The 18,574-nt window shown below is 40.4% G+C and overlaps 1 protein-coding gene across 2 annotated transcripts in view; it reads left to right on the top strand.

The window, feature by feature from the left end:
- The first annotated feature begins 204 nt into the window (after positions 1-204).
- xkr4 (XK related 4) overlaps positions 205-18,574 on the top strand; it is a 339,928-nt gene continuing 321,558 nt past the window's right edge. For both annotated transcript variants that reach the window (XM_078540508.1, XM_078540507.1), the window contains exon 1: positions 205-898. In XM_078540508.1, coding sequence (XP_078396634.1) covers positions 228-898 — 671 coding nt within the window. In that variant the 5' untranslated portion in view covers positions 205-227. The remainder of the gene's footprint in view (positions 899-18,574) is intronic.

The following is an 18,574-nucleotide window of genomic DNA, read 5'->3' as shown; positions in this document are numbered from 1 at the left end:
TCGTTCGGCGAGAGCGATTCGAGTTCTCCCTCTTTTCACTGGGCAGGTCTCACCATCAGTGGAAGATAGCGGAAGTTTAGTGGTGTATAACCAGCCTCACATACCGGAAGTGGAGGTCGCCCTATTCACTGACAGCACCAGAGAGAGAGAGAGAGGGAGAGAGAGAGAGAGGTGAGAGAGAGCCAGAGAGAGGGAGTGGAAGAGGAGGGAGAGGATCACAGAGTTTGATGGCTGCCAAGTCGGACGGGCTTTTAAAGATGAAGAAGAAGAGCGACGTGGCTTTTACTCCTTTGCAAAATTCCGAGCACTCGTACTCCGGGCACCATCAGGACCATGGACAGCAGCAGCAAGAGGAGGAGGACGAGCAGGAGCAGGAGCGGGAGAGGGTGGGCGCAGAGGCCGGCTCAGCGGAGCGCTCCTCCCGCTGCTGCACGGGGCTGTGCCGGGGTCGCTGCCTCCGCTTGGCCCGGCACCAGAGGTACACGCTGTGGGACGGCCTGTGGATCGTGGCCGCCGTCACCGTCTATTTCTCGGACGTGGGCACGGACGTGTGGCTGGCGGTGGACTATTACCTGCATTCCCGTTACTGGTGGTTCGGGTTGACTCTCTTCTTCGTGGTGCTGGGCTCCCTGGCCGTGCAGGTCTTCAGTTTCAGGTGGTTCATCCACGACTTCAGCGCTAACCACGGAGCCGGTGCCAACAGCACCAGCCCCGTGGACGGCAAGTTACTGAGCAGCGCTGGGGGAGGCGGCGAGACAGATGCCCGATCCCCACAACGAAAGCCTTCAACCACAAGGACGAGGAACACCAGCAAAGGCAACAAGACATCTTCATGTTCCTTCTGCGTCTGGCTCCTGCAGTCAATCATCCACATCCTTCAGCTGGGACAGCTCTGGAGGTAACCTACACACAATGTGCCAAATCACTGTACGGAAAAGCAAAGCACACAGCACATCCTGTAACACAACCGAGGTCTGCTCAAATAAGCTGACCCCTCAGTAATTGCTAATTCAAACACTCCAGCACAAATGCCCCAGACACTTGCTCTGTGCAGGTCTGAAAGTGCGAACATCTGAATTGTTGCAAATCTAGAAATGCTATGATACGAATGGTTTGCTGACTTAAAGCACCATTTTAGTTTAAATCCAGTGGTATAAAATAACCATTTGAAATAATGCTGCCAGTGAGGTTTGTGATAGGTGTAGCTCTGCTGGTTGCTTTGTAATGCTTTGTAAGATTACAATTCTGCACCATTTAAAGAATGTTGTCATACCTTTCGGGAAACCGGAAGTGTTCACATGTAGCGATCGGGACCATTCTTTGGAATATGCAGATAGTGCATTCTGAAGCACGTTTCTTGCCGATGCAGATCTTACATCCGATCATTGTTCCGCCTGCACGCTATTCGGGGCTTAATAACAAATATCAGTATTATTACAGCAAAGCCGTCATAAATATTCGCCTGAATGAATTGTGCATAATTAATACACCATGACTTCCATAAAATATTATTATTGTCCACATGATGTCCAGTTGAAAAGCTTAAAAAATATTTTGCAAGATACTTTAACGTGAGCTCACTGTATAAAATACAAGCAGGCTGTCAACTTAATACCGGTGTTAAATTCCCTTAAAACTGAAATATTTGCTGATACTGAACTGATCAGACTCAGTTTTAAACGGACCTGTGTATGGTTTCCACATTAATTGCGGTGCCTCTTTGGACGGCGAGTAGATTACAGTGATACTAACTCCCCTATAATTAATCAGCACCACTGCTTCATTACTTATTATTGCTGAATAGTTGAATTCGTTTACAGTCAACCAGTAATTTTGTGATTATGTTCGGTGTTAGATTATTCGTTGCGCCTGGTGAGTCTGGTACATGTGCGAAAACAAATCAGCACACTGCTTAGATATAAAAGACTCGAGTCTTTTGTGTTTGCATGTACTATTTAGAAACCCGCTGCGTGGTTATTCAACCTTTATTTGAATAGGAATGATCGAGGTCTGTTTTAATTATAAGTATAATGTTACTGAAAGAAGATTGCGGTTTAAAATGTGTGCCCAATGAACAGTGATCTTTACTGCAATATTGACAGTCTGTGGATCAGCAGAGATCTGTTGGTTCAAACAGTTGGGAGTAAAGAGATTGAAGTTATTGAGTAGGAGGGTTGGCCTTTGTTCATACATTTCAAGTGCAGGTATAACATTCATTTCCAAGACAGTTAATGTTGACAGGTGGCTCTAATCGTTAACTGTGTAAAATGGCATTGAATCCCTGGTGGAGTTTAATACGTTGCTTTAAGGAAACGATACGTTTGATAAATTTTAGGCATTAAGGAATGTTATCAAATTAACCCCTCCACAAAGAAGTGATTTTTCAGAGTGGATTCCGAGGCTTTATCACATTTCCCTTGGAAGAAGTGAATGATGCCTCTGACATATTCTCTGTATTCCCTCCTATTCCAAATGGTAGCTTTGTGAGAAAGTTAAGTCAAGTTACAGAATGCTATGTGACTGGAGATTAAAATGTATAAGATCTTCTAAAAGTTTCTCTTAGTTTATAGAAAACTACTGTTGAAAACGATTTTAATTCATTTTCTAGGGGACAACACGGTAATCAGCTACAGTACAAAATTTCCGCTCTACACCTGGTTTCTGCTTGTTTTTCTGCAAACTCTATTATAGATAGCAAAACTCTGAATATTTATTACACACTGATGTAAAAATGTAGTTTTCACTTACGCATCAGAAGCTGAAGATGTAAATAAAATATAATTTCAATTTGAACAGCAAAGACAACTGTGAATGTAAAGTGAGATGGTTTAATTGGAATAGGAACTTCTGTAATGAATTAGGCATATATCATTGGTAGACCAATACATTACTATTGGCTTTTCATAAGTTTGCAAGAGCACAGTTCAGAACTGCTTGGTGACTTGAGCTAATTTCACAAGTGAAAGAACAGTGGTAAGGCACAGCTGTTCAGTTCTGTACTCTAGTTATTCAGTGGCCATTACTCAGGTTGTGTGTGAAAGTGATTTTTCATATCACACACCATTAAGTTATAATTGTACTGTGTGATGTAATTGTTGTCTACCAGTTATGACATGATCCACAGTGCTGTGGCACTGTTGATCAGTTGAGAAATGCAACATAATTTATCACCTGACTAGTCATTTATTAGGCAATACACCATTACAAAACCCTAAGGTAAGTTTGTTCATCATTCCAGGCCACAAGCATCATCACACTTTAATTTTAAACCTATTTTTCAATGCATTTTAAAAGATATAGCCACATCTCTAAAATGCAAGAAAATGATGATATATACATTTTATATTTTCATCAGGAATAAGTACCCCCATGCTTTGATTAAATGCTATCTATAAGAATCGGGACTGTACTTCTGACAGATTGAGAATATTTCTTAATTCATTTGTATGAATCATCCCTTTAATGATCCCCATATGTTCACAATATCACAGTGCCTTTATAGTGCAGAAGGAGACCAATCAGCCCATTGAGTCTGCACTGGCTCTCTGCAAGAGCATTCCACCTTGTCCCACTCCCCGCCTTATTCCCGTAACCTTGCACATTCTTTCATTTCAGGTAGCCATCCAATTCCCTTTTGAATACCTCAATCTAACCTGCCTCCATCGCACTTTCAGGAAGTTTATCCATTCATGGGATGTGGTCATTGCTGGCCAGGCCAGCATTTATTGTCCAACCCTAATTGCCCTTGAGAAGGTGGTGGTGAGTGGCTTGCTAGGCCATTTCAGAGGGCATTTAAGAGTCAGCTACATTGCTGTGGATCTGGAGTCACATGTAGGCCAGACCAGGTAAGGGCGGCAGATTTCCTTCCCTAAAGGACATTAGTGAACTTAGATTGATTTTTTATGACAATTGACAATGGTTTCATGACCATCATTAGACTTATAATTTCAGATTTAAAAAAAAATTCAAATTCCACCATTTGCCATGGTGGGATGCAAACCCGAATCCTCAGAGCATTATCCTGGGTCCTGGGTTATAATATAACGTATAATATAAGCTGCACTGTAGCTTTATATTTTTCAGATTTCTATATTCATTAAATACTCTCAGTTGCCAGCATCATGGATTGCAACGTATGTTAGATAACTATATACATGATCCAGGCATAAAATTCTAATGTAACAATGCAATTATCTTGAATAAAAATCTCAATGCAAGGAAAAATGTTGCCTAATGCTCCAAGGTTTAGTACACAGTAAATTTAGTCAAACTACCTATAGCTGTAAATGTAAGAAAATAATAAATTTTTAAAGCTTAATGATTTTTGTATAAAATGTTTTTGTGAATGCTTTTACTTAGATCAAATTAGTGATTAAATGTGTTGTGGTACAACAATTTTGAACTGTTTGGGAGGAATAAATTTTAAACAAATCAGTATTCAACCATGTGAAATTCCGGATCTTCCACACAATGCCTAATAACCATTAAGCTATAATTATACAGCATGGTGTAAGTGCTTATTACACTTAATCCAGTCCTACTGAGATTTTGCAACACTTTATCAATGCCACATCTGACCACTTAAAAAACATAAAATAACCTCTCATCTTACATGCATAACATTTAGGCAACAGAACTAGGTGAACATTTTAACAAAAGCAGAATAAGATGCTTATGCAGATGCATGCAGGAAACTGCCATGATGCTTTTGTCCTGCAGTGATCCACCCTGTGTATTTTTTTCACACTTGGAAACAGGTTTACCAGTTGACTACTTACAGAGAAGGGATACCCACTTAAAATGTGCCTGGTGACTGTGCTCTGCACTACATTGCCCAGTAACAATATTTGGACCTCCAGGAGAGACAAGGTGAAGAGCGCAGTCTCTTCAAGAGATTTCAAGGAGGAGCAGATGGATAGTGATGTGGCTAAGGCACTAGCAGAAGTATAAATTGCTGTTCGGGATACCCTCATTACTGTGAGGTTTATTGAGATTCCACCTGTCCACCAAATGACAGACACATGCAAAAGCCTCTTAACCCTGAAATGACACTAGCACCAAACACTCCTGCAAACAAAGGAGCATTCCTTTCACAGCACCACAATGGCCCCCCCCCAACCCCTACCACTCCTACCCCCACTGCGATGTCACTTCATGTCTTACCATTCATTACAATTGAAAAGTCTCTCTGCTAGGCAGCAAGAAATGGGAAAGCGGTCAAAAGAAATACTATTTATGTCACTCAAAAGTGAAACAGAAACATACTAATCTAACATTGTGCAGCTCACCCATATGCAAACTCCTGTGTACCCACAAATCTTTAATCTTCCTAGCATTTCATACCATTCATCATACCATTCCTGTAGTACAAGGAGGCTGTACTGTCAGTTGAGATGCACGTCCTTTGGGTTTTGGAGCCCTTGCAGGGTCCACCAAAGCCTACTCCACCTGCACCTGCTCAGTGCCACACACAGCCATTGGCACACAAGGCATATGTGAAGTACTGACCGAAGGTGGGGGAAATAGGTGAGAAGTGGAAGTGGTTTGAGCTAAGTACTCACTTCCATATTCTCTTTCATCATCATCCCTCTCATGGCCGGCCCACACTTTGCTGCTAACAAAGAGTTGGAAAGCACTTTGCTGCAGATCAGTGGGATGATGAACGGCCAAGGCTAGAGTATAATTTATTCTATTTAAGGTGATGTACGTAATGTGCAAACCATTAGTGAGGGTTGTATGCATTCACTTGATTGCTTCATTTGATGGTGAATGAAGTTGGCCATTCTGTCCATGACGAAGACATCATCACAAAGGCCTATGACACTATGCCATTTATGCTTGACACAGTCTCCTCCAGTCTCCCTGCGAACACAGTGCAGCTGGAATGCCTGCTGGATATTGCATATCCTTTGCTGCTACAAAAAGTATCCAGTTCATCAACAGTCCCAAGGATCAGTAACTATGTACAGCTCAGCAGAGTTTGGAGCATCTTGCAGCCTCTAATCCAGACATCCCACTCCTGTCCCTGTCTCCACCATCTGCTCTATCTCATTTGTGAATTGTGAATCACCAGGTGAAAACCCAGCAATCTACCTTACCTGTTCCACCAAAGTGTGAGTGTTTGAGCTTGTTCATGGCCTGCATGGATCATGTGAAGGTGCTCCTGCAGAGGGAGTGACCTCCTCTGAGGAGTCATTGTCAGCCTGAACCACCTCCTGTGGGACGCTTGAATGCCCAGTTTAAAGACATGAATTAGAACGGTCAATATAAGAATGTTTTAATTGATCATTCTGCGCATAATCGTATCTCTCTCACTCCTGACATCAAGTTAGCCTGAGTGAATGTTGTATGCCATGTGGCTGTCTGATATTTAATTCTGTCACCAGGTAGCTGGGAGACCCCCAGCTCTCTATCTGCTCAGGCCAAGAATGCTGAGACTCCACTGATGTCCAGCGCTTCCGCCTCTACAACTGTGAGATGTCTGGTGAGTCACCTCCAGTCCTCTGCCTCTCCCTCATGTCCTGCACTCTCCTCCTGCAAGGAGGGAAAGAATAGGCCAATGAGTGAGAATAAGGGCATATATTAAACAGATGAATGGAAAGCATTTGTTGGGGATGACGATGAGGGTGAGCCATTGCTTAAGGATGAAGGTGTGTGTCAGTGATGAATGGACAGATGAGGATGTGGTGAAGTGCATAGACAGAGATGTATAGGTGTATCTGCAAGGCAAATTAGCGAGAGGAGTGATGTGCAAAAGCAGGCTTGAGAACTCAGAATAGGGGCTGAGGTGATATGAATATCAGAATGTAGGTGAATATGTCACTGTGTTCAGCTTTCCTGTCCTGTAAAGGTCATTAAATTGCTTTTAGCATTGAATCCATGAGCATGGCAGCAACCTCTTGTTGATGATCTTATGGGCAATCTCCTGCCACACCTTCATGGTTTCATCTGCAGGCTTCTTCTTCCTGTCAGTAGGAAAGATTATCTCCCCATAGGCCCTTACAGCCTCATGGCACATCCTGGGACAAAAGCCTAAATGAGGTGCAGCCTTTTAATATAGCGTTATCTCCTTTGGTTCTGCTCCCAGCTCAAAGATCCATCAAATGGAGTATTCATTTAAACATTGAATTTTATGGGTCATCATCACTCCTGCTCACAATAATTGGTCAGGAAACCCAACAATGATATGATAAGTGCAGTGACTGTGTCAAAACACCACTGACAGATACACTGCCCTTACTTCCAGGTTTCCTGTCTGCTACTGGACTCCCTACTCCCACTGTGTCACTAAGTTACAATCAAATCCAATGTTTCAGGTCATCAACCAACTGAGTTTTTTTTAGAAAATTCTGGTTTAATTTTAGGTAACCATATTATAGGAGCTATGCTGCTGAGATTTTATCTTAATCTGCTGACAAATGCTACTTATTTAGGGTTCTTATACATAAGTTTTCAGGTATAAACTCCACATGTGACCTTATTTGGAGCTTGATGGCTGAGAGTGGGTTGCATGGTTGAGAGAACAATTTTCAAAAAGGCATTAACAAAACCTGCAGCCCTGCATTTGTGATTGATGGTTTGCTTTTAAAAGGGACGGGCACTTTAAAATCAGCTATTTTACATGTGAATAATAAAAGTTGAAGTATGAATACGTTTTCATAGGATGAGTTGGAAGTGTTTTGACTTGTGTTGATGTATAACTTCATTTTTGCCACTAGAGATACTTTTTTCCTTACCAAACTCATTGTGAGTAGTTTGGGTTGAGGTTGCTACTGTGACCTTTACTTTGTCACTGTTGTTGACCATATACACTCTCTTCCATTTTTATCCCATGGTCTGGTAGTGGGAGGATTGAGTCCAGTGCAATACAGCTCATCGTTTCTCGGTAAACAGTGATAGATTTTCCCGATATTTTGTATTAACTGCTTCCTTTTTTTAAGGATAAATATATCTTCCACTGGAGAAAAAAAATTTGCTTTGTCTAAAACGCCGGAGCCATTTTCAAGAAGATGGTTGTGCAATATTATGTATTGCAATGTGACTTTTGTGGACAAATAAACATAATATAAAACCTCTATCACATTCTTTTTATTGTAGGCAGATTTTCTCATAAACTAACCAGAGCTGCAACTCATTTTATATCTATTACATATCTTTACATGCTGAAGGAAATTAATGGGCATCTTGGAATGAAAGAAGGGAGAGAAAAAAATTTGAATAAACTACGTAGTGCAAAATATAAGTTATTGCAAAAGTTGATGGCAGAATCTATAATTACATTGTTGAAAAAGCTATTGGGGGCCTATAGTGAAATGCTAGAGAGAAAAGTGTGAACTAACTTTGTAGAAGTTATAAATAAATAAATTAGTAATAAATTAGTAATAAATATAATTTATTTTATATGATACAGTAAATGGAACAATATAATGGAAACAAGATCATAGTTGGATGGTGCTAAAACGCTTTCTGAATTAGTTTTAGTGACCATAAAATGATGTGCTGATTTTTTGTTTTAAGCAAATGCTTTATTAGAAATCGATGAGACTACATATGTTAGTAAGAGGAGACAGCAGTCCAAAATTAGCAGTGACTAAGAACAAGTTGTGGCTTTCCACAGCAAGAGGAATACATTCTCCAGTGCTCTTAAGTATATGATAGTTAAATGTACCATGAATTATATATGTGTATAAATGTTCACTATGTTGACTTTTTGTTGCGGTATTCAAAGGATGCATCTGGTTTGTAAATAATGAATTGTACATCTTATAATAAAAAGGTTCAGATTGTATAATATTGTATATAGGTTAATCGATATGTCAAGAAGAATTGATTTTCTGTTCCTTGTATTATAAATTAAACTGCTCCAGTAGGCAGTTATTTATCTTTTAATTAAAATGATCCTTTGCTGATCACCAAAATAAACTCAAAATTTAGAATTGAACTGAATAAAGTCCAACTCTTGTGTAAATGTGTAAATGAGATTTGGAAATCACATTTTCACAGCAAGATGGTGAAGAACAAGTATGAAATATGCTCATCTGTTAGCATATTGCATCAGTTCTCAGTTGATTCGATAGATAGATCACTTATCATGACAAAAAGGTGAGAAAAATAAAAGCGCAGAGTTTAGTTCAAAAAATAACATTCATCAAATTGATAGGGAGGAGATTACCTGGGAAGCTGATATTTCTGAATATAACATGCAATGATATTTTCACAATATGACAATGTTTCTTTGGGTGAAATACGCTACTACTTTAAATATTTACGTAACACTGAAGAAAGATTTGACAGCTAAATGTCAGAGCAGACAAAACTGATAGTGCTAGGTGCAGTGTTTCACCTGAAGTGAAAGATTGGTTCAAATTCCAGCTTCAGCTGGCCTTTGCACACAGGCACCATGCCATTGGGCACAGTAACTATAAGCTGCTAGGTTAAATGGAGCAAGCTGGCAGAACTACTACATAATTGAATCAAGAGCAGTATTCATAGTATCTATGTTGGACCATGAATGGATTTTGTTTGATACTTTTTCTCTCATTTATGTTGTACACACAGGAATAGGAAAGTATACTCATTGCTCATTTTTAGAGCTCAGCTGTCTTAGAAAGAAAGTACAACTGAGAAACCAGTCATTAAGTAACTAATAATGATGTTGCATCACCACTGGGCATGATTTGGCTGACCAGCCAGACAAGCCTCTTGTCACTTTCAAAGAGCATCTGGCTCCAAGTGAGCAAAGGGCATTGCACAGAGCTCCCTCTCTCCACAGTCAATACTTCATCACCCTGACATGCTGTAGACCGAGGCACAACCACTGCTGCCTCCATAACTGTTGCAGAGTCCATGCCCTCCATGTGAGGATGCAGCAACATTCCCTGCCAAATCCAGAAACTCACCACAGCTCCTCAAAAAACACTCCGCGTACTGTGTCCAATGCAATGGCAAAGTTCTTAAAAATTACTTTACCTGCAATTTGATTGCCTGGTCCTCTACTTCCCTGGTCCTCTAAACACAAGTGCTGGGCCCTGCTTGCAGCTTAGCGTTTGTTGTTTGCAGAGTGAGATGCAAATTCATTGTATGAACCTGCATGAAAAGAGGTATCCTGGTGCCGCATCAGCTAATTAGACTGTGTGACATCAGGAGAGTGTGCCATCTGATAAATGCTGGGGACACCCACCCAGGTGCCCTTTTCAAGAGGTTGCTGAACTGGAAATGGATGGCTGCGCAGCGCACCCAGCAAAACAATGCTTGGCTTCCTGTGATGCTAAGTACTCATTAAGTGAAAAATATAACTGGGTAAATGTAGTTATGTACAAAGTCCCGAATTCTTTTATTTTGTTGTAGGATGGGTAGAATGCATGCTTCAATTAAAAAAACACATTAATTAATGCCTTTCATGTCTATTCTACGTGGGGCACTGACTGGTGTAATGCATGAGGAACATATTCCCCCCATCCTCTTCTCAATCTATTCTACTGCAGGCATGCATACGTCTTTTTGACTATATTGTGTAGCAGGTCGCTAACTGCAATTGTTCTGCCTTATAATTCAAGGCACTACCTGTGTAGTTTAAAGGCAGGAAATTATGTTTGAAGGCTAAAAATTAGCTTTGTTAACGTATGCCATGGGTGGTCTTTTCATAACTGATCTGGAGAGTAGTGGATAGGTGTGGTCAGCAAAGGTGCTATAAAGTGGGTTTCCTGTGAGCTATGGGATCCTAATTTTGGGACCAAATGGGGGTCCTGAGCCTGCAATTGCTGGCAGTGATACCAGCACAGCGATATTTCCAAAGGTGAGTCTCCAAGCCCCAGTCAGAGGGCCAGCGGCGTTAGAACCTCAGCAGCCCCACTAGGAGAATTTGACACTACTGAGGCAAGTAGGAGACATCGAAGGCACCTCAAAATGGATGTTCAGGTGTGGCCATTCCTCCCTGTGGGGGATGGGGGAATGGTGTCTCTAACTCTGATAGCTCCAACCTGCTGCGGGGAGGCCACCTCCTTTAAGCTAGCAGACACTGCACATGGCAAGGGGCTGCTTTGCCACCAGAAAATGCTGGTGAGCTGATAAAATTGTCCCTAATTGGGGTCTTAATTATGTAAATTGGCTGCCTGCCTCCGTGGTGCCAGCAGCCAATCCACTTTCCTTCCCGCCCATGTGAAAGTTCCCCAGCGGCAGGAATGCATCTGGGAGCCACCCAACATGGTTACCCCAATTTTACTGATACTCCTCCTCCAAGCCCACCATGTGGGCTAAGAAAATTCACCTTGTATGTCTGTATTTTAAAACAGCTGTGGAACTCTTGATTTCCCCCAAACTGTGTGCATTGTGAGCACTCTGTGGAAGATAAACGTGACCTTGCAAAATCTTCCAAATACTATTTGAGATTTGAGGTAGCACTTACCTTTATTGATAAAAGTGGAGCACTGGCTCAGCAATCACTGCAATCAGAGTTACTTCATAATGGGGGAACGACTCAACAATGGTAAGAATCAGGGCCAGATTTTCGCTACTGATGTGGATTGCTTTTGTTGGGAAATTTCCCAACTCGGCAGATCTGCCTTGATTTAAAGGGCCAAATTGGACCCAATTTGTGTTCCTGGAGATGGAGACAGGATAGAGTCAGGCCTGCTGACCTTGGAAGCAGATCATAGCTGGCCGTGAGGGCTCTCTAGTGCCAAGGTGGGCTGATTAGAAGGCCTGCTTTCATTCTCTGGGACTTCATCCCAGTTGTTTTGGAAGCTATTAGGCCCTTTAGCTCTGACCCCTCTCACCCCTCACACCCTCTCAGACACCACTTACTTCCATGCCCTCTCATATCCCATCCTATCGCCATGTCAACTTATGCTCCCCAGCCACCCCCATTCACATCATGCCCCCATGACACCTCCATGTCAATTTATGACCCAATCACCTTCATGCTCCCTCATACTCCGCATGGCCATTCCAGGCTAATGTATGTCCCCAAAACCCAATGCCCCTCATACCTCCCATGCCACCTCCATAGCAAGTCACCCAGTATCCACCATGGGCAAACCTCACGAGCCATGTGGAGGTGAAATAAAATAGACTTTTTAACAATCTAATACAACCCTCACTCATACATACTGGTTAGTGAAAAGCTCCCATTCATGAAACACATTCAAAGCTTTTAAATCTCCTCAAATGGTTAATCTGTTATAAAGTAAAACACACTTCTATTCAATAGTTATCAAAGACAGCTAATCCTTTAATAGCCTATTTAATCTGCTAATCAAGTCATCTAGTCAAAACCCACTGCTTAGGTAAATGCTTTTGTAGGTTTTGAAACTCAACCAAGCATTCATAATGGCATAATAACAGCCCTTGGGAAATGTCAACAAAGAACTCTCCTGGAACTGTGATACAGATTGTTATTTTTTCCTAAACTACACCAGATGGCCTGTCAATCAAATGAGTCTAGCAGACAGTGTTTTTCAACTTTCACTGACAGCTTAAACTTGTTTTTTTTTTCAATTTAAAGAGCAGGGATATAAAAAACACTTTGATTCATGACACTTAAACAGATCTTATGTGCCCTTCAAGGTCATTTCTGTTGACTCCATCAATTCATGGCTCCTACACTGCTGGTTAAAGCCCCTGAAACAGCCAAAATGTGGTCTGTTTGAACTCAGTGCTAAGTTCCAATGGCCTTGATGGGTCTGGGTTTCCCACCTGTGTGAATCACACCCCATCCCCTTTCCTCTGTCAGCAAAATTTGGATCTTCTGGAAATGCGGGGGCATTTGGATGCCACCTGCCTTTTTCCCTGCTCCACGAAAATTCTACCCCTAGTTATAAATCCAGCTGGTGGTAATTGTTGTGCCCAATTTGATGCCTGGCAGGATTTGTTACATCAATGATGCAGCCTTGAATTGAATATTGGTTTATTTGAGTGATGTCTCCTGTTGGTGCTTGGAAGCATTCAGCAACATAGAGGATGAGTACAGGTTTACTTCTGCTAAGACTGCTTCCAACTCAAAGTTCCTGAGTCATGGTGTCCAGTAGCTTGCAGCCCTTCTCATTCCAATATACATAACGATGGTAGATAGGACAATGCCTATGCTATGGTGTTCATCAAAAACTTCAACTTGATCATTGGAACTTTATCAGCTCTCCCACTGCTTTCCTGCTAAATTTAAATAAAGAAATAGCTGAATGAGTAAAATTGCAAGTTGCAAGTAAATTTGCACATTAATTGTTGCTTTATAAATAGTTAAGAAGAAAACAATGTCAATGCCTAGTGTGTGGATTAACATGTATTAGAAATATTTACACTCTGGAGTTTAGGAGCGTGACCAAAGTTAGTGCCTACTAAATGAATTACTAGCCATTAATACACAATTAATATATCTGCTAACTCTAAAGCACAGATCAAATTAAAGCAAAGAATATTAAGGGGGAATTTAATTGAGGTATTCAAATTATTATGTGTTTTGATAGAGTATATAAGGAGAAACTGGTTCTACTGACAGGGGTGTTGGTAACCGGAAGACACTGATGTGAGGTTATTGGCAAAATATCCAAGGGGAATTGAGGAGGATAATCTTTATCCGGTGCGTTGTTATAATTTGCAGTGCACTGCCCGAAAGGGTGTTTGAAGCAGATTGAATGGTAGCTTTCAAGAGAGAATTGGATATATAATTGAAAGGGAGACATTTGCAGGGCTTTGGGGAAAGAGCAGGGACTGGTGATTAATAGGAAAGCTCTTTCAAATAGCCAGAAAAAATCATGATGGGCAAAATGGGTACCTCCTGGCTCTTGTATGACTCTATGAAAACTGATTGCCTAGAATCATTATTGAAAGGCACAAATTTCAAGAAAAGTAATCTGGAATTAATCAATTTTTCACAGTGTTCAGAATGGATATGCTGAGAATTATTATCAATTCTTTGCATTCCTAACTACTTATGCAACCTCAGTTTTTTTTTAATTTGCATTTTTTGGCATTACACTCATTATTGTTATGGATGTTGGTTCTGGAAAATGAGACATTTTCCACAACCAATGTTGGCATGGTGCATTCCTAAGTCAACCAATGTTGGCATGGTGCATTCCTCGGTCAACCAGCGTTGGCATGGCGCATTCCTCGGTCAACTAGTGTTGGCATGGTGCATTCCTCAGTCAACCAGTGTTGGCACGGTGCATTCCTCGGTCAAGTAGTGTTGGCTTGGTGCATTGCTAGATCAACCGGTGTTGGCATGGTGCACTCCTAAGTCAGGCCCAACCTGATTTAGATAGATTAAAACTTTCCTTACTCTACCTCAATAAAGTATGCTAACCTACTTTCAGGAGAAGAATCCGACTGTACCAAAGTGATATTTTTCACTGACCACACCAAACACTTTGTGGTTTCATTAAACAAAATTGACGGTTTCATGCCAGTTTGGTTGACATTTCTTTTCCTTTTGTTGCTTTGAGCACATGTATACTAGGAACTAAATTTAGATTTGTTATAACTCGTTTAACATAGGATGCTTACACCCAGTAGAATGGGAATCAATCCTATTTGAGATTGATTGCCATGGTTAGTCAATAGTTGCATAAATCTTGTATCATATGATTACCACAATGATAGAAGGTGAACTAAACAGCTCTCTTTAGTCTAGCAATTCCTATGTTTCTGTTTAGTTTGGCCTAAATTGGAACCTGGGCCCTGAGGTGAAAGATAGCCTGCAAATCTCTGCACCACCAGTCTCCTAATTCCTGAAAGATCAGTCTGTTATTTTTCTGACAAATGGCTTTGAGAGCTGTGAATATTGGATAAATACAAAGTGTGAGATTTTCAGTCACGTGGCATATACTTGAGGTAGCCAATCACACCAAAAACTAAACATGACTAAAAGTGCCACTGAGTACCTCTAAATGGGCTCTCTCTGTTTCCCTCCTGACAGCATTCCTTGTGACTACTCTTGTGTAGCCAATTTAAAAATGCATTGGTGAAGAACTATAGAGGGTGGCCCACTGATGCTGTTGGCTGCAGCACTATGTGACACGGTGAGAGTTGGGGAAGCCATTTGGAACACGCTTTGATCTCATGTATATGAAGAAGCAGAAAATTTACAATCTTCTTCAATAACATGCCTGAGATTTTCAGATTGAAGTTCTTTTTGAATGCTGGTGGTAACTCAAGGGTTATTGTCAGTATTACATAGTTGCCAATAAAGGCTCATTTATAGAGATAAACAGGAAAATCTATCCATTTTTGTAATGCATTTTCTAATTTCAGTGGCATCATTTCTTCTGACTGGTCAATAATTAACCAATCATATCTTCTAAAAAATAATATGGTTTCCTTTACTTGGTTGGACTTCAACTCTGGTCACCCACAAGGGCCTCCAACAGCAGCAGTGCTCAGCTTTATCTGTCCCAACTGAAGTAATATAACACCACTGAAACTTAAAATCATACTGAGAGAGCTGACAATGCCACCTCTTTATTTATTATGTTTCTGACAAGCAGTTGGGAGGCAAAGACATAGTGGTAAAAAAAATGTCACTGGACTAGTAATCCCCAGAGTCTCTGGGGACCTGGGTTCGAATCCCACCATGGATGTCAGTGGAATTTGAATTCAATAAAAAATCTGGAAGTAAAAGTCTAATGATAACCATGAAATCATTGTCATAAAAAACCCATCTGGTTCACTAAGGAAATCTGCTGTCCTTACGTGGTCTGACCTACATGTGACTCCAGACCCACAGTAATGTGGTTGACACTGAAATGCCTGGAACCTACACCACATGGACTGCAGCAGCTGGCTCACCACCACCTTCACAAGTGCAATTAGGGATGGGCAATAAATGCTTGCCCAGCCAGTGATGCACACATTCCATGAATGAATAAGAAAAAAATTATCTGCCCTTGCTAGCAGGTTTCTCAAGTAGCATTATCTGTTTGTTTCAACTGCCAGATCTGACAATAGGCTTTTTGGACAGTGAATGCTTTTTGTTAATAATGTTCACTTCAATTGGCTCTACTAGTCATTGGAACAAGGGGTGCTATCAGAGTTTGGTGGGCTAATGTTACAAAACATTTTAATTCATCATGATTCGTCATAGGCAATATCACAGGAGATCCAGTATTAGCTTCTTTTCTGTAAAAATTAGAGAACATTTTGCTTATTTGTGTTTAGAGTTCATAACCACAATTGCACTAATTGGAAAAATGGGGCATGAATTGCTGTAGATACACTATTATTAATTTTTGCATAAATAACTTTGTAATGTGATTATTCCAGCAATCCTAGCCTTACCTTATGGAATTTAACATTCTGAATGAAATACAGCAATACCTAAAATATTTTGTTAATTCATGAGTATAGCTCTTCAGTGGGCCCAGGCTGTATACTTGGTAGTATTTACAAAAAATGAAGTGTATTCAAATTAAAGCACCAAGTACTGTGCTACAAATTTTTGGTTCTGCTTTTGTGCAAATTGCATCAGAAAAGCCACCTGACTAAATAGAAAATAACTATTGACCAGGGTATTATAGAGATTTTTTTTTTACTTGCATCAAAATTGCAATGATCGGAAACCCTATTTATTGTTTTAAGTTTGTTATTAAAACTTGAATTTACCAAATTCTATATCAAAAACACGATCTATTTTTAAGATTATCAGTTTGTAGTAGATTGTACAATCTACTGCTATCTGCTTTGTTTGTAAATGGTACCGAGCTCCATATTTTGTCAAAGATTCCTTGCTCTGTATTTAGGTAAAATTTGGGTTAAATCATAAAGGGAATTAGAGGAATTTGACATTAATTTTATTTTCATCACTCCATCAATCAAGTGTTTTATAACGAGTCACTGAAGAGTTTACTGTTGCCTATAGATTGTTATCTTTTCATGTGTTCTTTTGTGGTTAAATGTCCAGTGATATGCAATAGAAATCTGTATCTTATATCCCCCCAATTTAAGTTATTTTCTCCTCTGTCCCTCAGAACCATTCTCCAGATAAAGAGAGTGGATAGAAGTCAAGGTTCTTGACTTTGACCTTGGAGCTACATAGACTGGTTGTTAAGAACAAACTCGGGTCACTCAGAATGCTAGTTATTTCTTCATAGAAAGTCTTTCACAGGCGAGAATCTTTGACTAACAGTCCACACTGAAATTCCAAATGTCAATAGACTGTTAATGTCAAGTCACTCCTTTCAATCTCTGAGGCCACTGGCTATCTGAATATTATAGCTTCAAGATTTCTCCAGTGGCTCAGTTGATAAATCCACCCTATAGCCTGAAACTAAGCTTTTTGGACGAGGAAGGTAGGAGATTTGTTTTTGTTCTCTGTTAAGTTAACTGAGGCAGTAGTATTGAGCATTACAATTGATTCCAGCACCTTGGTGAAGAGAGGGGAAGGAGATCAGCAGCTAACCACATCCTGTGACTCCTGCTGGATAATGCAGCTGTGTGAACACTGGTTGAGGACAGGGTTAGGTTGGGTTGTCAAGCCCGACAAGTGAATGGCCTGCAGGCATGTCTAAGCTCATGTTATAACAATACTTTTAGAAGAATGGGGCAAAAATGCAATGGAGAAAATAATACAGCAGTTTCTGTTCCAGGATGATTGCATGAATATTAATTTGTATGAGTGCCAAAGATACTTGGCAATCTGACCACTAATACATTGCAATTACTTCTGCTACTAAGATTGAGTGCTAACTTTTTAATGCAATACATGTTCTATTGAGTCAAATAGAAACTTTAAAGAATAGACCCTTTTCCTTTACTACGTTTTAGGTAGAGGTTCATGTTTAGCCCCTATCAAACCTGACTCTCATTTCCTTTGACCACAGCATGCTCCCAGATATATATTATCATTACCTGACTTTGGCTGACTCCTGTGAAAGGAAAGAACTGTCACCATTTACTGAGCCCATAATCAAAAAGGTTTTGATTTTTAGAAAGTAGAAACATCTATCTGTGTGAAAGTCTTGAGAATGTGCATCACACTTCAAACTGTCAAAAGTATTTAATAAAGAGAAAGAAAGGTAGTTATTTCTGACTTGAAGCCAGCAACTTGCAAGATCTTTCAATATCTTGATAAAGTGCAATATAATAGACTTGACAGCTTTAAAGTTAAAGCCCATGGAATTAAAGGGAGAGTGGCAACATGGATATGAAATTGGCTGAATGATGGAAACAGACTAGTGGTGAGCGGTTGTTTATTGGACAGGAGGTGTGTGGTTCCCCAGAGGTTGTAAGGACCATTGCTTTTCTTTATATATATATATATATAATATTAATGACCTAGACTTTGGTGTACGGGGTACAATCCCAAAATTTGTAAACTTGGAATATTGTGAACTGTGAGGAGGATAGTGATACACTTCAAGAGGACATAGGCAGGCTGGTGGAATGGGCAAACATTCAGGCAGATGAAATTTAATGCAGAGAAGTTTGAAGTGGTTCATTTTGATAGGAAGAATAAGAAAAGACAATAGAAAATAAAGGATGCAATTCTAAAGTGGGTGCAGGAGCAGAGTGCGTATATGTGCACAAATCGTCAAAGATGGCAGGGCAGATTTAGAAAGCAGGTCAAAAGGCAAATGGGATCCTG

The sequence above is a fragment of the Cetorhinus maximus genome, chromosome 4, assembly GCF_964194155.1.
Source record: "Cetorhinus maximus chromosome 4, sCetMax3.hap1.1, whole genome shotgun sequence".
Lineage (NCBI taxonomy): Eukaryota > Metazoa > Chordata > Chondrichthyes > Lamniformes > Cetorhinidae > Cetorhinus > Cetorhinus maximus.
This window is presented reverse-complemented; position numbering and strand designations above follow the sequence as displayed.